This window comes from Mrakia frigida (assembly GCF_051309035.1).
Source record: "Mrakia frigida strain ATCC 22029 unplaced genomic scaffold BDY24scaffold_25, whole genome shotgun sequence".
NCBI lineage: Eukaryota > Fungi > Basidiomycota > Tremellomycetes > Cystofilobasidiales > Mrakiaceae > Mrakia > Mrakia frigida.
The window spans coordinates 410781-424246 of NW_027481256.1; the positions used below are offsets into that span (position 1 = coordinate 410781).

The 13466-nt window shown below is 56.2% G+C and overlaps 7 protein-coding genes across 7 annotated transcripts; 6 read left to right on the forward strand and 1 right to left on the reverse strand.

Moving 5' to 3' along the window:
* The first annotated feature begins 1488 nt into the window (after positions 1-1488).
* On the forward strand, positions 1489-3459 carry BDY24DRAFT_396245 (uncharacterized protein). Its single transcript, XM_076641414.1, has 6 exons — positions 1489-1629; positions 1730-2059; positions 2290-2467; positions 2696-2857; positions 2933-3272; positions 3379-3459. Exons 2-5 carry the CDS (start codon positions 1738-1740, stop codon positions 2973-2975), a joined length of 705 nt encoding a protein of 234 aa, XP_076494723.1. The 5' UTR covers positions 1489-1629; positions 1730-1737; the 3' UTR covers positions 2976-3272; positions 3379-3459.
* BDY24DRAFT_396247 (retropepsin-like aspartic protease) lies at positions 3252-4312 on the forward strand. Its single transcript, XM_076641415.1, has 3 exons — positions 3252-3272; positions 3373-3740; positions 3842-4312. The coding sequence occupies exons 2-3, from the start codon at positions 3481-3483 to the stop codon at positions 3906-3908; spliced, it is 327 nt and encodes a 108-aa protein (XP_076494724.1). The 5' UTR covers positions 3252-3272; positions 3373-3480; the 3' UTR covers positions 3909-4312.
* Positions 4313-6987: 2675 nt separating this feature from the next.
* BDY24DRAFT_342822 (uncharacterized protein) lies at positions 6988-7668 on the forward strand (the record flags this gene model as incomplete). The annotated part of the gene is made up of 1 exon (XM_076637501.1): positions 6988-7668. A coding segment is annotated over one exon (681 nt), but the record flags the coding sequence as incomplete, so codon positions are not given.
* Positions 7669-7912: 244 nt separating this feature from the next.
* On the forward strand, positions 7913-8557 carry BDY24DRAFT_396249 (uncharacterized protein). Its single transcript, XM_076641416.1, has 3 exons — positions 7913-8072; positions 8159-8261; positions 8333-8557. Exons 1-3 carry the CDS (start codon positions 7924-7926, stop codon positions 8462-8464), a joined length of 384 nt encoding a protein of 127 aa, XP_076494726.1. The 5' UTR covers positions 7913-7923; the 3' UTR covers positions 8465-8557.
* On the reverse strand, positions 8409-9562 carry BDY24DRAFT_134549 (uncharacterized protein). Its single transcript, XM_076636035.1, has 5 exons — positions 9251-9562; positions 9142-9174; positions 8869-9026; positions 8591-8765; positions 8409-8457 (listed from the first exon to the last, which is right to left on the reverse strand). The coding sequence occupies exons 1-4, from the start codon at positions 9489-9491 to the stop codon at positions 8658-8660; spliced, it is 540 nt and encodes a 179-aa protein (XP_076494727.1). The 5' UTR covers positions 9492-9562; the 3' UTR covers positions 8409-8457; positions 8591-8657.
* Positions 9563-9594: 32 nt separating this feature from the next.
* Positions 9595-10149, forward strand: BDY24DRAFT_323361 (uncharacterized protein; the record flags this gene model as incomplete). The annotated part of the gene is made up of 1 exon (XM_076637044.1): positions 9595-10149. A coding segment is annotated over one exon (555 nt), but the record flags the coding sequence as incomplete, so codon positions are not given.
* A 1209-nt stretch (positions 10150-11358) lies between these two features.
* Positions 11359-12761, forward strand: BDY24DRAFT_396257 (uncharacterized protein). Its single transcript, XM_076641417.1, has 2 exons — positions 11359-12266; positions 12392-12761. Exons 1-2 carry the CDS (start codon positions 11671-11673, stop codon positions 12606-12608), a joined length of 813 nt encoding a protein of 270 aa, XP_076494729.1. The 5' UTR covers positions 11359-11670; the 3' UTR covers positions 12609-12761.
* The last annotated feature ends 705 nt before the right edge of the window (positions 12762-13466 follow it).

The window sequence follows — 13466 nt, forward strand, 5'->3', positions numbered from 1 at the left end:
ACTCAAGAAACTCCTCTCTTAGTTCAACCCACTCTCCCCCCCGAGCAGGAGCCCACCAACACCCTCAACGAGACCCAACCCGAGTCGTCCCCACAAGTGGTGGAGGCTGTAAGGACCGAACGACACCCACCTTTCTCACACCAACCGTACCTCTACCGACCTAACCCACCCACTTCTCAGCTTCTCCTTTCCCTTCCATTGATCCGCTCATCCCTCTGAACTCTCTCCCTCCCTCACTCCCAGTCCCAGGAAATCCCACCTTCGACTCGTCCCTCGACTTCTCCCCCAAAAGGTAGCGTTTTCGCCACCACAAAGAACGAAATCGGAAGCCTCTCGCCAAGGAACTTCCAAGCTCGTCTTCGCCTGTCTCGGACTTCGATTTAGCCTTTGCCTCCGTTCTAAATCTCGTTTTTCGATCGTTTCATTTCCGTACGCGCGCCTCTTCCAGTGTCTCTCGGCTCTTCGATTTATTCTCCGACTCTAGCTTATCTTCTCAACCCCATCCGCTTTCACCCCGTTCTCATCTCGGTTAATCACAGTTCCCGGTAGCCTAATTCTCCTTCTCCTCTCGTAATCTAAGTAGCCTCGACGCGTCTCCCTTTCTCAACCACATCCGCTCCCACCCCTGTTCTCATCTCGGCTTATCACAGTTCTCGGTTACCTTATTAATTAGTTCCTCTTTTCTTTAGCCTATCTAGTAGCGACCCCTTCCCCTTATCGTCAAAAAGTCAAGCCGTTCGCATTCTGCTTTCGGATCCGGCACCAACCCCGACCTCGCCCAACACGTCCTCTTTTCTCCCTCCCCAAGCTCCTCGCTTCACTTCCACCATCTTCGTACCCCCTCTACCTCCTCAAGACCTTACCAGCACCATGTCCGACAACCACCGATCGATCAAAGGTTACATCAACCTTCCTCCCCTCTCAGCGAAAGGATCCCCTCCTGAATTCACCGGATCCGGAGAGGACTCGTTCATCTGGATCGAGAGATACGAGACGCTCGCCGACTTCCATGGACTTGATGGACCCGAGAGGTGCAAGGGCTGCCTTCTCTACTGGAGCGCTGAGCCTGCCAACCTCCTTCGACTCCTTCCAGAGTTCCGAGAGAAGAAGTGGGAGCAGTTGAAGGCGCGAATCCTCGAGCTCTACCCTTCGCCTCTTCGAGATCTCCGATACAACGCTCTCGATCTCATCGAGCTCTCGGATCGATATCGAGGAAAACCAATGACGAACATCATGGAACTCCAATCCTACGTTCGAGAGTTCAGCACCGTTGCTCTCTGGCTTCGACAGGAGGACAGGATCAGCGAAGCGACGTTCGACCTTCAGTTCTGGTCTGGATTCCCCGACAGCGTTCGAAACCGCATGGAACCCGAGATTCGAGCCAGTCTCGGCGACAAGTTCAACCTCGACGCTCCCTTCAAGTACTCGACCATCAATAACGCCGCAAAGAAGCTTTTCAACCACAAGGCTTTCGACGCAGACATTCGATTCGGAGCCTCAGCAACGACGGCGAAGAGCATCGAGATGAGACAGAAGAGGGAGGCTATCGAGAGAAAGAATCTACTCCTCCAAACGTCGAGGAAGCTCCAACAGAACGCCGGACTCGAGGTAGCTGCCGAACTCGTTCAGCTGGAAAAGGAAGAGAAGAGGAGTCAGAGCCACTCGACGGCGAAGGGAGGACTCGACGATCTCGAAGAACTCGTTCGGAAGATGCAGGAGATGGACTTACACGAGCCCATGTACGCCGTTCACTACCATAAAGTCTACACTCTCGCCCCTGACGTCGCAGCGTGCCTCAACAAACCAACTCCCGTCGTCTCACGATCTCCCAACTCCACCGTCCAGTACTCTCCTCCCCCTCCTCCTGCCCCGACCCCTTACGTCTCCAGGCCAGCTCCTCCTCACTTCTCCCAGTCAACGAACATCCAGGTCCCGTACGGAGGAGGCGTTGGACGAGGAACCTTCATTGGAGGAGGAAGAGGGGGGTACGTCGGAGGGAACCCTCGAGGAAACTTCAACGCCGGAGGACCAGGATTCGGAGAGTACGGAAGAGCGAGCACTGTGCAAACCCAAGCATTCGGTAGTCAGCAACCAGTTGTTTCGTCAAACCCAGGAGGCTACGCCGCTCCAGGAATGAGGACCTCCCTCCCCCCTCAACAAGACGCGTTCCACCAAGCTCAATCCCGTCCCACTACTCCCACCGTTCCTCTCAACAACGCTCCCGCTCCCTGCTCGTTCTGCAGCCACATCGGACACGCTCCAGCTCTCTGCCCCGAAGCTACTACGTACCTCAGCTCAGGAACGATTCGAGTCGAGAAGGGACGAATCGTTTGGCCCGATGGAAGTCCCGTAGCCCTGTGCCTTCGAGACCGACGACAGAAAACGACCGTCAACGAACGACTCGCCCAGCAAGCGGGAGCCAACACCGGAGCCGTCCAAACGGAGATCGAGTACTGGGGACCCAGGCCTGCTGAAGACGACGTTCCCGAGGAGAATGGATGGGGAGAGACGGAAGAGGCGAGCGAGAAGGAAGACGAGGACGGAGAAGGAGAGTCGGAAGGGAGCCAGTTTGGGGATGGAAAGGAGGAGGAGGATGAAGAGGAGGAGGAAGAAGAGTCGGAAGAGTCAGCTTCGTCGGAGGACGGAGAGACGGAGGAGGAGGAAGAAGAGGGAGAGCTTCGAGAGGACGACGAACCTGGGCAAGAAGCTTACACCAGGTACAAAGCCGACGCTATCTTCTTCGAAACCGCTTCTGGAGCTACCGAGGATCCGATCCCAGCCTCGAGTCTTCATTTCGGCGAATCCACGTACGAGATCGAAGCGGACGAAGAGACGGCCTTCGTCAAGGGATTCCACGCTGGATTCGGGCAAGCAAACGCAGCGGAACGTCAACCCAACTCCAAAGCTTCGGAAGGGAATGGTCCTTACTCACGAGGGGAACCCAGCGTCAAGCGTACTCGTCCAAGTCTCCATGACCTCGTCGGACCCAACGTTCCCGTCCCCGTCACGACGAAGAGGAGGTCTCCTTTGAGCGAAGTCAGGAAGGAGCCAAAGGACGTTGAGATGGCCGCTGAGGAGCCTGTCGAGAAAGAGAAGGGAGGAGAGAGGGAGAAAAGGTCAGCCGGAAAGATCAACACGACTGAGTTTCAGAAAGGAACCAACCTCGACGCCATCCTCGAACGAATCTCCGACGCGACGGTTGAACTGACGATTCGGGAACTCGCCGCCATCTCCAAGGTTGCCAACGACTACCTCGCACGGAAGACGAAGACCTTCAGGGTTGAGAAGGTAGAAGAAAAGATGAAGGGGTCAGCTCGAGTTCGATTCGCTGAAGAGCGGGAAGAGATCGAACAGGACGGAAGCATCGCCTACACTCACGAAGCCACCACCGCTACCCCAGTCCCGGACTCCAGCAAACTCCTCTTCGCCTGCGGACTGGATCGAATCACTGGAAAGGTCAACGGAGAAGAGGTCGTTCTCATGATCGACTCAGGCTCGGAGATCAACCTGATGGCGGAAAGGTCGCAGGAGAAACTCGGACTAGCCTTGAATCCCAACTCGAACTTGACGATGATCGCCGCCAACAACAGTCGAGAGAAGATGATCGGGGTGTGCGAGGACGTCGTGATCAAGGTTGGAGGTCTCGAGACGAGAGCCCACATCCACGTAACGGCGAATCCTGGGAACTTCTCGATCCTCCTCGGTCAACCCTGGATCGACCGAGTTCGAGGAGAGTTTTACTGGGTGAAGGATAAGAAGTGGTTCCGATGGAGAACCGAGGAGGGGGTCAGACAGATCAAAGTCACGCTCGAGGACGACCCGAAGCGACGAGACTACTTACCTTACTCGAGGGAAGAATGCTCCAACGCGATGGTACTCGACGACCCGTGCACCGTCTCGACGTCTGACCACGGAGAGTCCACCTCAGAGTCGGAAGATCCCCAGGACGAGAAGGAGCCTCCCGCCAGGAAGAGAAGGTCGACGATGAGAGCTGCAAGGGTGGGAACGCTGGAGGTTGGTATCGAAGAGGGGGAGAGGTTGAAGGAGGCCGATGTTGGAGAGGAGAAAGGTTTAACAAAGGGCGAGGAGGACAAAGGGGACAAGGAGGAGGAAGGGGGATCGTCGGAGAGTGAGGTTGGAATGGAGGGAAGTTTGGTGGAAGAAGGGTTCGTTGAGGAAGAGGAAGTCGAAGAGGTGGAGGATGTTGAGGTGGGGAAGATAGTGGGCTTGAAGGAGGAAGGAGGAGGAGCCACCGAAGCCAAAGGAGGATCGTCGCGTCGACCTGACCCAGACGAGAGTCTCGACTACATCCCTGGAACCATCGAAGGGAGGAAAGTCAGCCTACTTATTGACGACGGATCCGGGATCAACGTACTCACCGAGAAGCTGCGACGGAAGCTCCAACTCCCCCTGGCGGACCATCCCAACGAGCCCAAAGTCTCGACCTGCAGCTCCCTTGAGGACTCAACCGAGAAATGCAAGCACGTCCAAATCGAAGCCGCCGGACTCTTCACTGAGACTGACCTCTACGTCGTCCCCGCTCCGAACCGATCGAGGATCCTCTTGGGCCAACAATGGATCGGGGACGTCCGAGGAGAGGTCCACTGGGTCGAAGGAAGGAAGTGGTTCCGATGGAGGACTGACGAAGGGTCCGGAGAGATCGAGTTCGAGGGAGAAGGATCCGAAAGTTCTGCGACCTCCAGTCAGGACAGTTCGCCGGCGCTCGAGAACGACGATTCTGAGGAGGAGGAGGAGGAAAAGCATGGCCATGCGACGCCTATTCTCCCCATCGTCGACGACGAGACTCAAGGAGTTCCCGTGGAACGTCGATCTGTCTTGGATGAAGGCGAGAGATCGCTGAAGTACCTGACAAGGAGACTGGGCGAGCTGGAGAAGGAGGAGGAAGAAAATCAGCGGAAGAAGGAGAGGAGGTGGGAGGAGTACGACGAAAAGCGACGACGCGCCGAGGAAAAGGGAGAAGAGTGCGAACCTTTCGACGACAAAGACGTTCTCGTAGGATACGACCACGGAAGCCGCCGAGATTGCGATCCCATGAAGAACCTCGACCGAGTAATGGTCCACCACGGGAAGGGAGATCGAAGAACCGAGCTTCGAGCCTACGCGACGACGGAGGTTGATGTCTGGATGACGGGACAGTTGATCGCCGAAAAGCTGGGAGACATCGGAAGCAACACAAACCTCATCAGCACCGCTCTCCTCTTCAAGCTCATCACACTCAACGGAGGAATCCCATCAGGCTTCAAGCACGACTACTTCGACGAAAGGAAGGCCAAAACGGTCAGCGTCCGAATGATCATCAACGACCAGCACTTCGCCTCCCTCTTCTACACCAGCAATCGAGTCCCCAGACCCATAATTCTCGGAAGATCCTTCTGGTTCGAAGTAGAGGCGGTCCTCCGTTCCAAACCCCAGACGATCGAGCTCGTCGGACTCAACCCGTTGGACTTACCTCGACATCCAAGATCTCGAGCCTTCGAAGGATCACCACAGCGATGGGGACAGATCGAAACCTACTCCAACCTCTCTTGGGTGACGATGCTGGAGGAGCAGTCGAGACGGCAGCGAGAAAGGGAATTTGACGAAGGAGTCCTGAGGGAAATCCGACGACACGAGAACGAGGTCAGTCAAGGGATCCAGGGCGCTGCGAGGAACCTCTTCGATAACGAGGAAGCCGCTCAACGATGGGAAGATGCTGGACTCACCGAAGAAATCGAGGTGACTCGAGAGATCCTCCTCCGACGAATCGATAGCGTCCAACCCGACTGGAGTGAGGAGCGAGCTCGAGACCTTCGCAGTCTCTCCATCATCAAGCAGGGGATCCCCTCGTTCGTCCGACTCGAGTTCGTCCGAGAAGCCAGGAGGCACATCTCGAGGGTAGCTAAACCAAGCACAGGAGGAATGAAGACCTGGAATCAGCGATTCAAGGACGGCGAGGAGGTCGAGGAAGGGAAGTCGGAGAGTTCGGAGGAAGAGCTCACCCAATTCACCTCAGACAAATCGACCCAGTCGACTTCTACTCCTGGGGCCAATGAGAACATTGCTGGAGGAGAGCCTGTAGGGGGGACAAAGGAGGGAGTCAGCACCTTCAAGTTGAACTCGACCGTCGGAACCTTCAAAACCGACGCCAACTCCGCCCATGGATGGAGGGACCCCGAGGTAGCGATGGCAGCTAAGAGATGGGAAAATGCAGGACTCACCCTAGAGGTCGCAAGGACCCGAGAAGTTCTCCTCCGTCGAATGAACAACCTCGACAGCTGGAACGACGCGTACTCTCGAGATCTCCGAAACCTCTCTCTTCTCACGCTCGCCGTCCCGTCCTCGGTCAACCTCGAATTCGTTCGAGCTGCTAGATGGAGCGTCTACGAGGAAGGGGCCAAACCAAAAGGGAAACCGGTCGAAGCAGAGCCTCAGCACTCGAAGGAGGAGAAAGGGAAGGAGGAGGAGGAAGAGTTCACCTCGGAATGCTATGGATGGCAATGGGTTCTTTCCTCCGATGAAGAGGGGGAAGCAGCGGCTACCAAGTTGGAGGAGGATGAGCGATGGTCCCGACAGGTTCTACGAGCCGAAGGAAGGGACGAATACGGCCGAACCATGCAGGAGGAGGAGGAAGGAGAGTCGAGCTCAGAAGATCTCGACGAAAGGCCTGATTCCGCTCCTCTGGACCTCAACGACCCCCCCCAGGAAACCCCATGTCGATGGTTTCGGAGGGAAGGACCTTCTGTTGGCGGAGGAGCAGTGGGAGAAGATCCTGAGGAAGCAAAGGACTGGAGGTGGAAAGTCGAATGGAAGGAAGGAAGGGAGGAAGAGGAAACCGGATGCGGAGGATTGGAGGACGACGAGGAGGGAGTTGAATGTTTGGGCGAAGAAAGCTGGGGTGGATATGAGGTTGATGAGGGGATGGGAGGAATAGAGGAGGTGGAAATGGTTGAAAATCCGGAAGAAGGGGAGGAGGAGAGGTTGTGGAAGATGGAAGGAAGGAAAGGCGAGCTCGGCGATTTCGAAGGAGGGGGGTTCGAGATCGAGGCCGAGACAAACACTCTCTACAAGACCGTCGCGAGGAAGGTTCGACCCGTCGACACAGCTCTACCGATAGGAACTCAACCCCGAATGATCAGGCCAGCAGATATCTTGGACGATCTCCCAGAAGTTCCGATCCACCCAGGGCCCTTTCGATTCGGGACGCGTCTCACGGAGGAGCGACTAGCCGCCATTCTCCTACTCGTCGATCCCACATGCTCGGAGGAGGAGATAAGGCTGGTAGCCCACATACTCTACGAGAATGAAGGAGCCTTATCGTGGACGGAGGAGGAGAAAGGAGTCTTCGATTCAAATCTCATCCCCGACTATCATCAGCATCTCGTCGAGCACAAACCCTGGCAGTCGAAACCGATACCAATCCCAGCAGCGGCTCTGCCAAACGTGATCGAGCTCCTCAGGCAAAAGATCGAAGGAGGAGTATACGAGAGGAGTCAGTCGGCCTACCGCTCGAGGTTCTTCCTCGTCGTCAAGAAAGCAGTGGGAGCTCTTCGAATCGTTCACGACCTTCAAACGCTCAACGGCTTCACCATTCGGGATGCTGGACTCCCTCCTTCTATCGAAGCCTTCGTCGAGGGATTCCCAGGAAGAGCGTGCTACAGCCTACTCGACCTCCAGGACGGTTACGGTCAACGAATCCTTGCCGAGGAAAGTCGAGACGCGACGACCTTCGCTTCCCCCATCGGACCTCTTCGACTCAGGACTCTCCCTCAAGGATCTACCAACGCAGTCGCCGAGTTCCAAAGGACCGTATCTTTTATCCTCGAGGACGAGCTCCCCGATCCAGTCAGCATCTTCGTCGACGACGTCGGAGTCAAGGGAGGAAAATCGAAGTACATCGACGCGTCGACGGGAGAACCAGAGAAGATGGCATCGAATCCAGAGATCCGAAGATACGTCTACGAGCACCTCGTCAACCTCAACCGGGTCCTCCACAAGATGAAGCGATTTGGAGGAACGTTCTCGGGGAAGAAGCTCATCGCCCTCGCCAGCGAGATCGAGATCGTCGGATTCCGCTGTTCGTTCGAAGGAAGGAAGGTCAGCGAGAGTGCTCTCAGGAAAGTTGAGACGTGGCCAGCACCTCAAGATCGAACGGACGTACGAGGATTCATGGGAACCATCACCCAAGCGAGAGCGTGGATCCAGGATTTTGGAATCGTAACGGCGCCGTTGAGGAAACTCCTTCGAAAAGACGTCGAGTTCTACTGGGGGAACAAGGAGCAGTCAGCCATGGACGAAATCAAGAAGAGAATCGCCGAATCAGACTTCATCGCACCTCTGGACTACGAATCACCAAACCCAATCATCCTCTCCGTCGACACGTCGTTTCGAGCCGTCGGATTCTCCCTCTCTCAAGTCGACGCCAACGGAAAACGACGAGTCGCTCGATACGGATCCGTCCTGTTGAACGAAAGGGAGACGAGGTACAGTCAGGCCAAGCTCGAGCTCTATGGACTCTTCCGAGCGTTGAGAAAGACGCATCTCTACCTCTACGGCCGACCTTTCGTCTGCGAAGTCGACGCGTCGTACTTACAAGGAATGCTCTCCTCCCCCGAACTCCCCAACGCTGCTATGACGCGATGGTTGTGGGCTATCAAGCTCTATACCTTCACGCTCGTCCACGTTCCAGCAGCCAAGCATGTCGCCGTCGACGGTCTCTCGAGGAGGAAGCGAGCTCCTGAGGACGAGGAGGAGGAGGACGCAGAAGCCTGGTTGGACGAAATGGTAGGGTTAGTAGAGTATTATGCGGAAGGAAACGCGTTGACAGGAGAGGTAGACGAGGAGGATGGAGGTGGAGTGAAAGGGACGAACGAGCTGAAGGAGGAGTTGTATGAAGAAGAGGGAGACGAGGGATGGATCCTCCTCGGACGCTACCTCGGCAACCTGAGCCTTCCCGACGGATTCACCATCGACCAGCGTGCCAAACTCCATCGGCGAGCAATGAACTTCTTCTTGAGGGAGGGAAGGATCTATCGGAGGAGCGAAGGGATGCCACGAGAAGTCGTCGTCGGAAAGAAGAGGCGTCAGTCAATCCTCCTCAAGTCTCACGACGAGATGGGTCACAAGGGAACTCGAGCGACGTACCAGAGGATAGCTGAGAGGTTCTTCTGGAAGGGACTGTTTGAGGACGTTGCCAAATACGTCAGGACCTGCGACGACTGCCAACACCGAGATCTGAAGCGGTACGACGAACCTCTCAAACCGACCTTTCCATCGACCATCTTCGCGAAGATCAGCATAGACCTGGTGTTGATGCCGAGAGCGGGAGGGTATAGGTACATTGTTTTGGCGAGAGACGATTTCACTGGGTGGGTAGAGGGAGAAGCGTTGAGGAAGAAAACAGCAGCGTCAGTCGCGAAATTCCTCTTCTCGTCCATCATCTCTCGCGGCGTCGTTCCAGGACAAGTCACCTCCGATCTCGGAACGGAGTTCATGGGAGAAGTCCAGGACCTCCTCGAAACCTACAACATCCCTCACATCACATGCTCCGCCTACCATCCTCAAGCGAACGGAATGTTGGAGAGAGGGAACGGACCTGTCAAGAAAGCTATCCTCAACAGCTGCCGAGGGAACATCAACCGGTGGCCCTTCCTCGTCTCACTCGCCGTCTGGGCAGACCGAGTAACGACGAAGAGGACAACAGGCTTCTCTCCCTACCGTCTCGTCTTCGGAGTCGAACCGACGCTCCCGCTCGACTGGATCGAAGGGACGTTTTTGGTGAGAGGTTGGGAGAAGGTGAAGACAACGGAGGAGTTGCTGGCCTTGCGAATGAGGCAGCTGGAAAAGAAGAAGGAGGACCAGGAGTTAGCAGCTGTACGACTTCGAGTAGCGAGAACAAGGAGCGTCGACGACCGCAACTCGAAATTCCATCGCGTCCATTCCCAACTCCTCAAGAACCCCATCCTCGACGGCGAGCTCGTCCTCATCAGGAACTCATCCCTCGACTTCCAGCACTCACGAAAGGAAGAGGACATCTACCTAGGGCCTTACCGAGTCATCAAGAGGAGCGAGAAGGGAGCCTTCGTCCTGGAGGAGCTCGACGGAACGCCTCTTCGATCTGCTGTCGCTGCTGTCCGAATCCGCCGCTACTACACCCGAGACGACGTCGACATCGATATCCTCGAAGGGCGAGCCGAAGGGGAAGCTGTCGAAGATCCCAGTATCCCTCGAGACGCGTCGAAAAGGCCGAAGGCGAAGCGAGTTGATCCTCAGGTGTTGGAAGCGAGGAGGAGAGCCGAGGAGCGGGAAGCGGATCCTTTTGCTGAGCCTGAGGGCGAGAGCGAAGAAGAGGAGGGAGATGAGGGGGAAGGGCAGGTTAGGAGATCGAGCAGGCTTGGGAAGATGACGAAGGAGAAGGAGAGGAAGACTCACGTCAAGAAACTCAAAGACGTTCGAATCAACAAGCCACCGATCGTCGTAGAGACTCCCGAGAGCGAGGAGGATTGGAATGTCTGGGTGGAGCCACCGACGATGGACGAGATCCTGAGGAAGGAGAGGAGGGAGAAGAGGGAGGGAAAGAGGAGGGAGGAGTGAGGAGAGGAGAAGTGTAAGATTAGGACGAGGACGGCTTAGATTAGTAGAAGGAAGGGGAGGGTAGACGCGAAGGAGGAAGGGGAACATCACGACAAACTCACGATAAATTTTCCATAAGGCCTCCGAAGGATCGACACCAAGAAGAGGAGGGCTGCTCGTGACGAAGAGAGGAGGAGGGAGGCGCGACGAGAAGAAACGACGGGAGGGTTGAGTACGAAGGTTTGGGCTGCAGAGTTCGAAGAAGGAGAAGGAAGGGGAGGTCAGAAGGAGTGCGGATGCAAAGGCTAAGAGAAGGAAGGGGAGGAAACGAACTCTAAGGATCGAAGGGAGGACTCATGACCGAGGACGAGTTGCGGGACGACGAAGAGGTTTGCTGTGCGACGATCGGTCCTGGTAATCGTAGCATCCTGTGGAAGAGAAGGATCGGAGAGTGTCGGCTCGAAGCGGGGGAAGGAAGGGGAGGAGAAGAGGAATGAAAGGCTGAGGGAAATGAGAAAGGAAGGAGGGATGAACGACGCGTCGACCACCACCGATTCGGAGACGCTCAACCAACGGCGACGACTTCCGACGACCAGGAACTGGGAGAGTCATGCTTGAGAAAAAGAAAAGAAGGAGGGGGAAGGTCAGCGAAGATGTGTAAGACGAGGAAGAGGATTAGACTCACGATGAGCCGTCCCAAAAAAAAAGAGAAGGCGGGAAGGAGCGAGCCTTCGATTTCGTCCATAAGCCAGGAGGCCTGGACTCTGGAGAGATCGAGAGCAGAGGAGTCGGGGTTCGGAAGTGTTGAGGGAAGAGTGGGTTGAAGGTTGGGAAGAAGGAAGGACTGGGAGAAACGAAGGGAGCAAAATTCAGTCGAGCTAGCGGAAGTTTCAGCGGTTTAAAGTCGTTTGAAGAGGCCTAGGCTGGCCTTCCTCGCATTTTCTTTCCCTCATAGACCATCACCAGCAGAACAAGAGATCTCCCACTTCTCTGCTACGTGTAAAGTTCCCTCGGGTAGTCTAGACCCGCCTTTCTCAGAACAAGAAACCCCTTTCCCCTTCCCATCCCGTCCCATCCTCCTCTCCTCCCTCTCCAGCAAAAATGGCACACCTTTTCCCTTCCTCCCTTCCCTCCATCAACGAACTCCCCACCACTCTCCAACCTTCCATCCCTCGAAACGTCTACAACCAAGTCTACACTGCCGCCGAGGAACCCAAAGTCGTCGCCTCTGGAACAAGGGAGGAGATGGTTTCGGCGGGGGAGCGCTACCTCAAGGAAGAGATTCGAGCCCTTGATCTCCTCAAGCGGGTGGGAGAGTCTCCTTTCCCAGCCCACGAGATGAACGCCATCCTAGCTGGACAGGAAGCGAACCTTTACTCCTGGATCACCCTTCAGCGAAACGTCGGCGTCGGAGCCCTTGTCGATAGGAGCGGGACCGAGGATCTCAATCTCGGGTTCCGAGAAGTTCGAGTCGCCACCGGATTCCAGCACGCCCTCGAGCGACGGGTGGAGGAGTCGAAGCAGTCCGTCGTTACGCTCAAGTTCAACCACCATGCCGAATGGGATCTGGCGGAATCCCAGCGGAGGAGGAAGGAGGAGGAGGATCGGCGAGCGAAGGCGAAGGGGAGGGAGGTATTGGGAGTTCTGATGGAGGGGGACGAGGAAGAGGGAGGAATGGAGAGTGACGAAGAGGGGAGCTGGGTAGGGGTTGGAAGCAAACCGGAGGAGAGGAACAAAAGGGAGGAGAGTTTGGTGAGCTCGACGTCGTCTTCGCCATCCAACTCCAGCAGCGAAGAATCATCCCTCGGTTCTGACGACGAACCTTTCCACCTCCTCGACCCTTGGATGCGAGGACAGCTTCGAACATCGGATCTCGGACCTCTCAATGTTCCCACTCCCATCCCTACTTCGCCAGGAGGAACACCTCTCGACGAAGACGCCATCTCCTCCTCGTCGACCTTCTCGCCTTCCCACTCGCCAGCGTTCGAGTTCGCCCAGTCCGTCGAGGATTCCGAGAAGAAGGAGGAAGAGGAGGATGAGGGCTTGGGAGGAGAGAAGTACGGAAGAGGGTTCTGGGGAGGATCGTCGCCGTTGGAGGTCAGGAAGATCAAGGAGGAATCGGTCGAAGTCGTCGTCCCTCCTTCAGCCCTCGGACTCGCCCGACCTCTCATCTATCCTCTCCCTAACTCCCACCCCTTCTCCTTGAACCCACTCGCCGCTCCCTGCAATCCCACCAACTTCGCTCAAGCTCCTACCTCCTCTCTCAACGAAGTTCTGGTCAACCGAGTCGTTTTGGAGGAGGACGCTCCATCGGACGAGGAACCGACGAACCCCCTTCCCCCTTCAAGCTCATCGTCTCGCCACCCTATCCTTCCCAGCTTCGGAACCATCCTCCCTGTTCCTCGTCTGCACGCTTCGTTCAACGACGTCAGCAACTACGACTTCGAGGGACGATTTCTCTCCTACTGGAACCCACGACCTCGCTTCCAACCCATCCACGTCCAGTACTGCCCTCCTCCCACTCCTCCCAAGAGGAAGAGAGGATCGCGCTCTCCCTCCCACGCTCCCGCCTCGGACGTCGCTGGACCATCGGGAAGTTCTCGTGAGTCGCTCATCGACTTCGACTTTCCTTTCTCGATTCGAGGACCTCGAGCTGAAACCCCGGCCTCGTCGTCGACAGAGCGGGTCAGGCAGTCATACGAGATGACTGGAGCGTCAGAGAGCAACGAGAACGAGGAGTAAAGGGTACGTTTTTCAACGACGAGGTTCACTCGAGGGCGAGCGAAGGGAGAAGGAAGGGGTTGTAGCGACGTGAGATGGTTAGCCTCGTTGTTGATAAACTTCCTCCTTCCCTCCTCGTAGAATTCTCCTACCTTATAGCCATCATTCCACTCCTA

What these genes read in the sequence shown, in the direction of transcription:
- BDY24DRAFT_396257 (XM_076641417.1), top strand. Translation starts at nt 11,671, where the DNA reads ATGGCACACCTTTTCCCTTCCTCCCTTCCCTCCATCAACGAACTCCCC. An exon ending in GAGAGTGACGAAGAGGGGAG is followed by an intron (nt 12,267 to 12,391) that starts CTGGGTAGGGGT and finishes CTGACGACGAAC; the next exon opens with CTTTCCACCTCCTCGACCCT.
- BDY24DRAFT_396245 (XM_076641414.1), top strand. Translation starts at nt 1,738, where the DNA reads ATGTACGCCGTTCACTACCATAAAGTCTACACTCTCGCCCCTGACGTC. An exon ending in AGAGTACGGAAGAGCGAGCA is followed by an intron (nt 2,060 to 2,289) that starts CTGTGCAAACCC and finishes GCTACTACGTAC; the next exon opens with CTCAGCTCAGGAACGATTCG. An exon ending in CTTCGTCAAGGGATTCCACG is followed by an intron (nt 2,858 to 2,932) that starts CTGGATTCGGGC and finishes GTCCTTACTCAC; the next exon opens with GAGGGGAACCCAGCGTCAAG.
- BDY24DRAFT_396247 (XM_076641415.1), top strand. Translation starts at nt 3,481, where the DNA reads ATGATCGACTCAGGCTCGGAGATCAACCTGATGGCGGAAAGGTCGCAG. An exon ending in CGAGTTCGAGGAGAGTTTTA is followed by an intron (nt 3,741 to 3,841) that starts CTGGGTGAAGGA and finishes GAGACTACTTAC; the next exon opens with CTTACTCGAGGGAAGAATGC.
- BDY24DRAFT_134549 (XM_076636035.1), bottom strand. Translation starts at nt 9,491, where the DNA reads ATGAACTCCGTTCCGAGATCGGAGGTGACTTGTCCTGGAACGACGCCG. An exon ending in TGGAAAGGTCGGTTTGAGAG is followed by an intron (nt 9,175 to 9,250) that starts GTTCGTCGTACC and finishes GTCCTCAAACAG; the next exon opens with TCCCTTCCAGAAGAACCTCT. An exon ending in AACCTCTCAGCTATCCTCTG is followed by an intron (nt 9,027 to 9,141) that starts GTACGTCGCTCG and finishes CTCCTCCGATAG; the next exon opens with ATCCTTCCCTCCCTCAAGAA.
- BDY24DRAFT_396249 (XM_076641416.1), top strand. Translation starts at nt 7,924, where the DNA reads ATGGCATCGAATCCAGAGATCCGAAGATACGTCTACGAGCACCTCGTC. An exon ending in ATCGAGATCGTCGGATTCCG is followed by an intron (nt 8,073 to 8,158) that starts CTGTTCGTTCGA and finishes GAACGGACGTAC; the next exon opens with GAGGATTCATGGGAACCATC. An exon ending in CGAAAAGACGTCGAGTTCTA is followed by an intron (nt 8,262 to 8,332) that starts CTGGGGGAACAA and finishes ACTTCATCGCAC; the next exon opens with CTCTGGACTACGAATCACCA.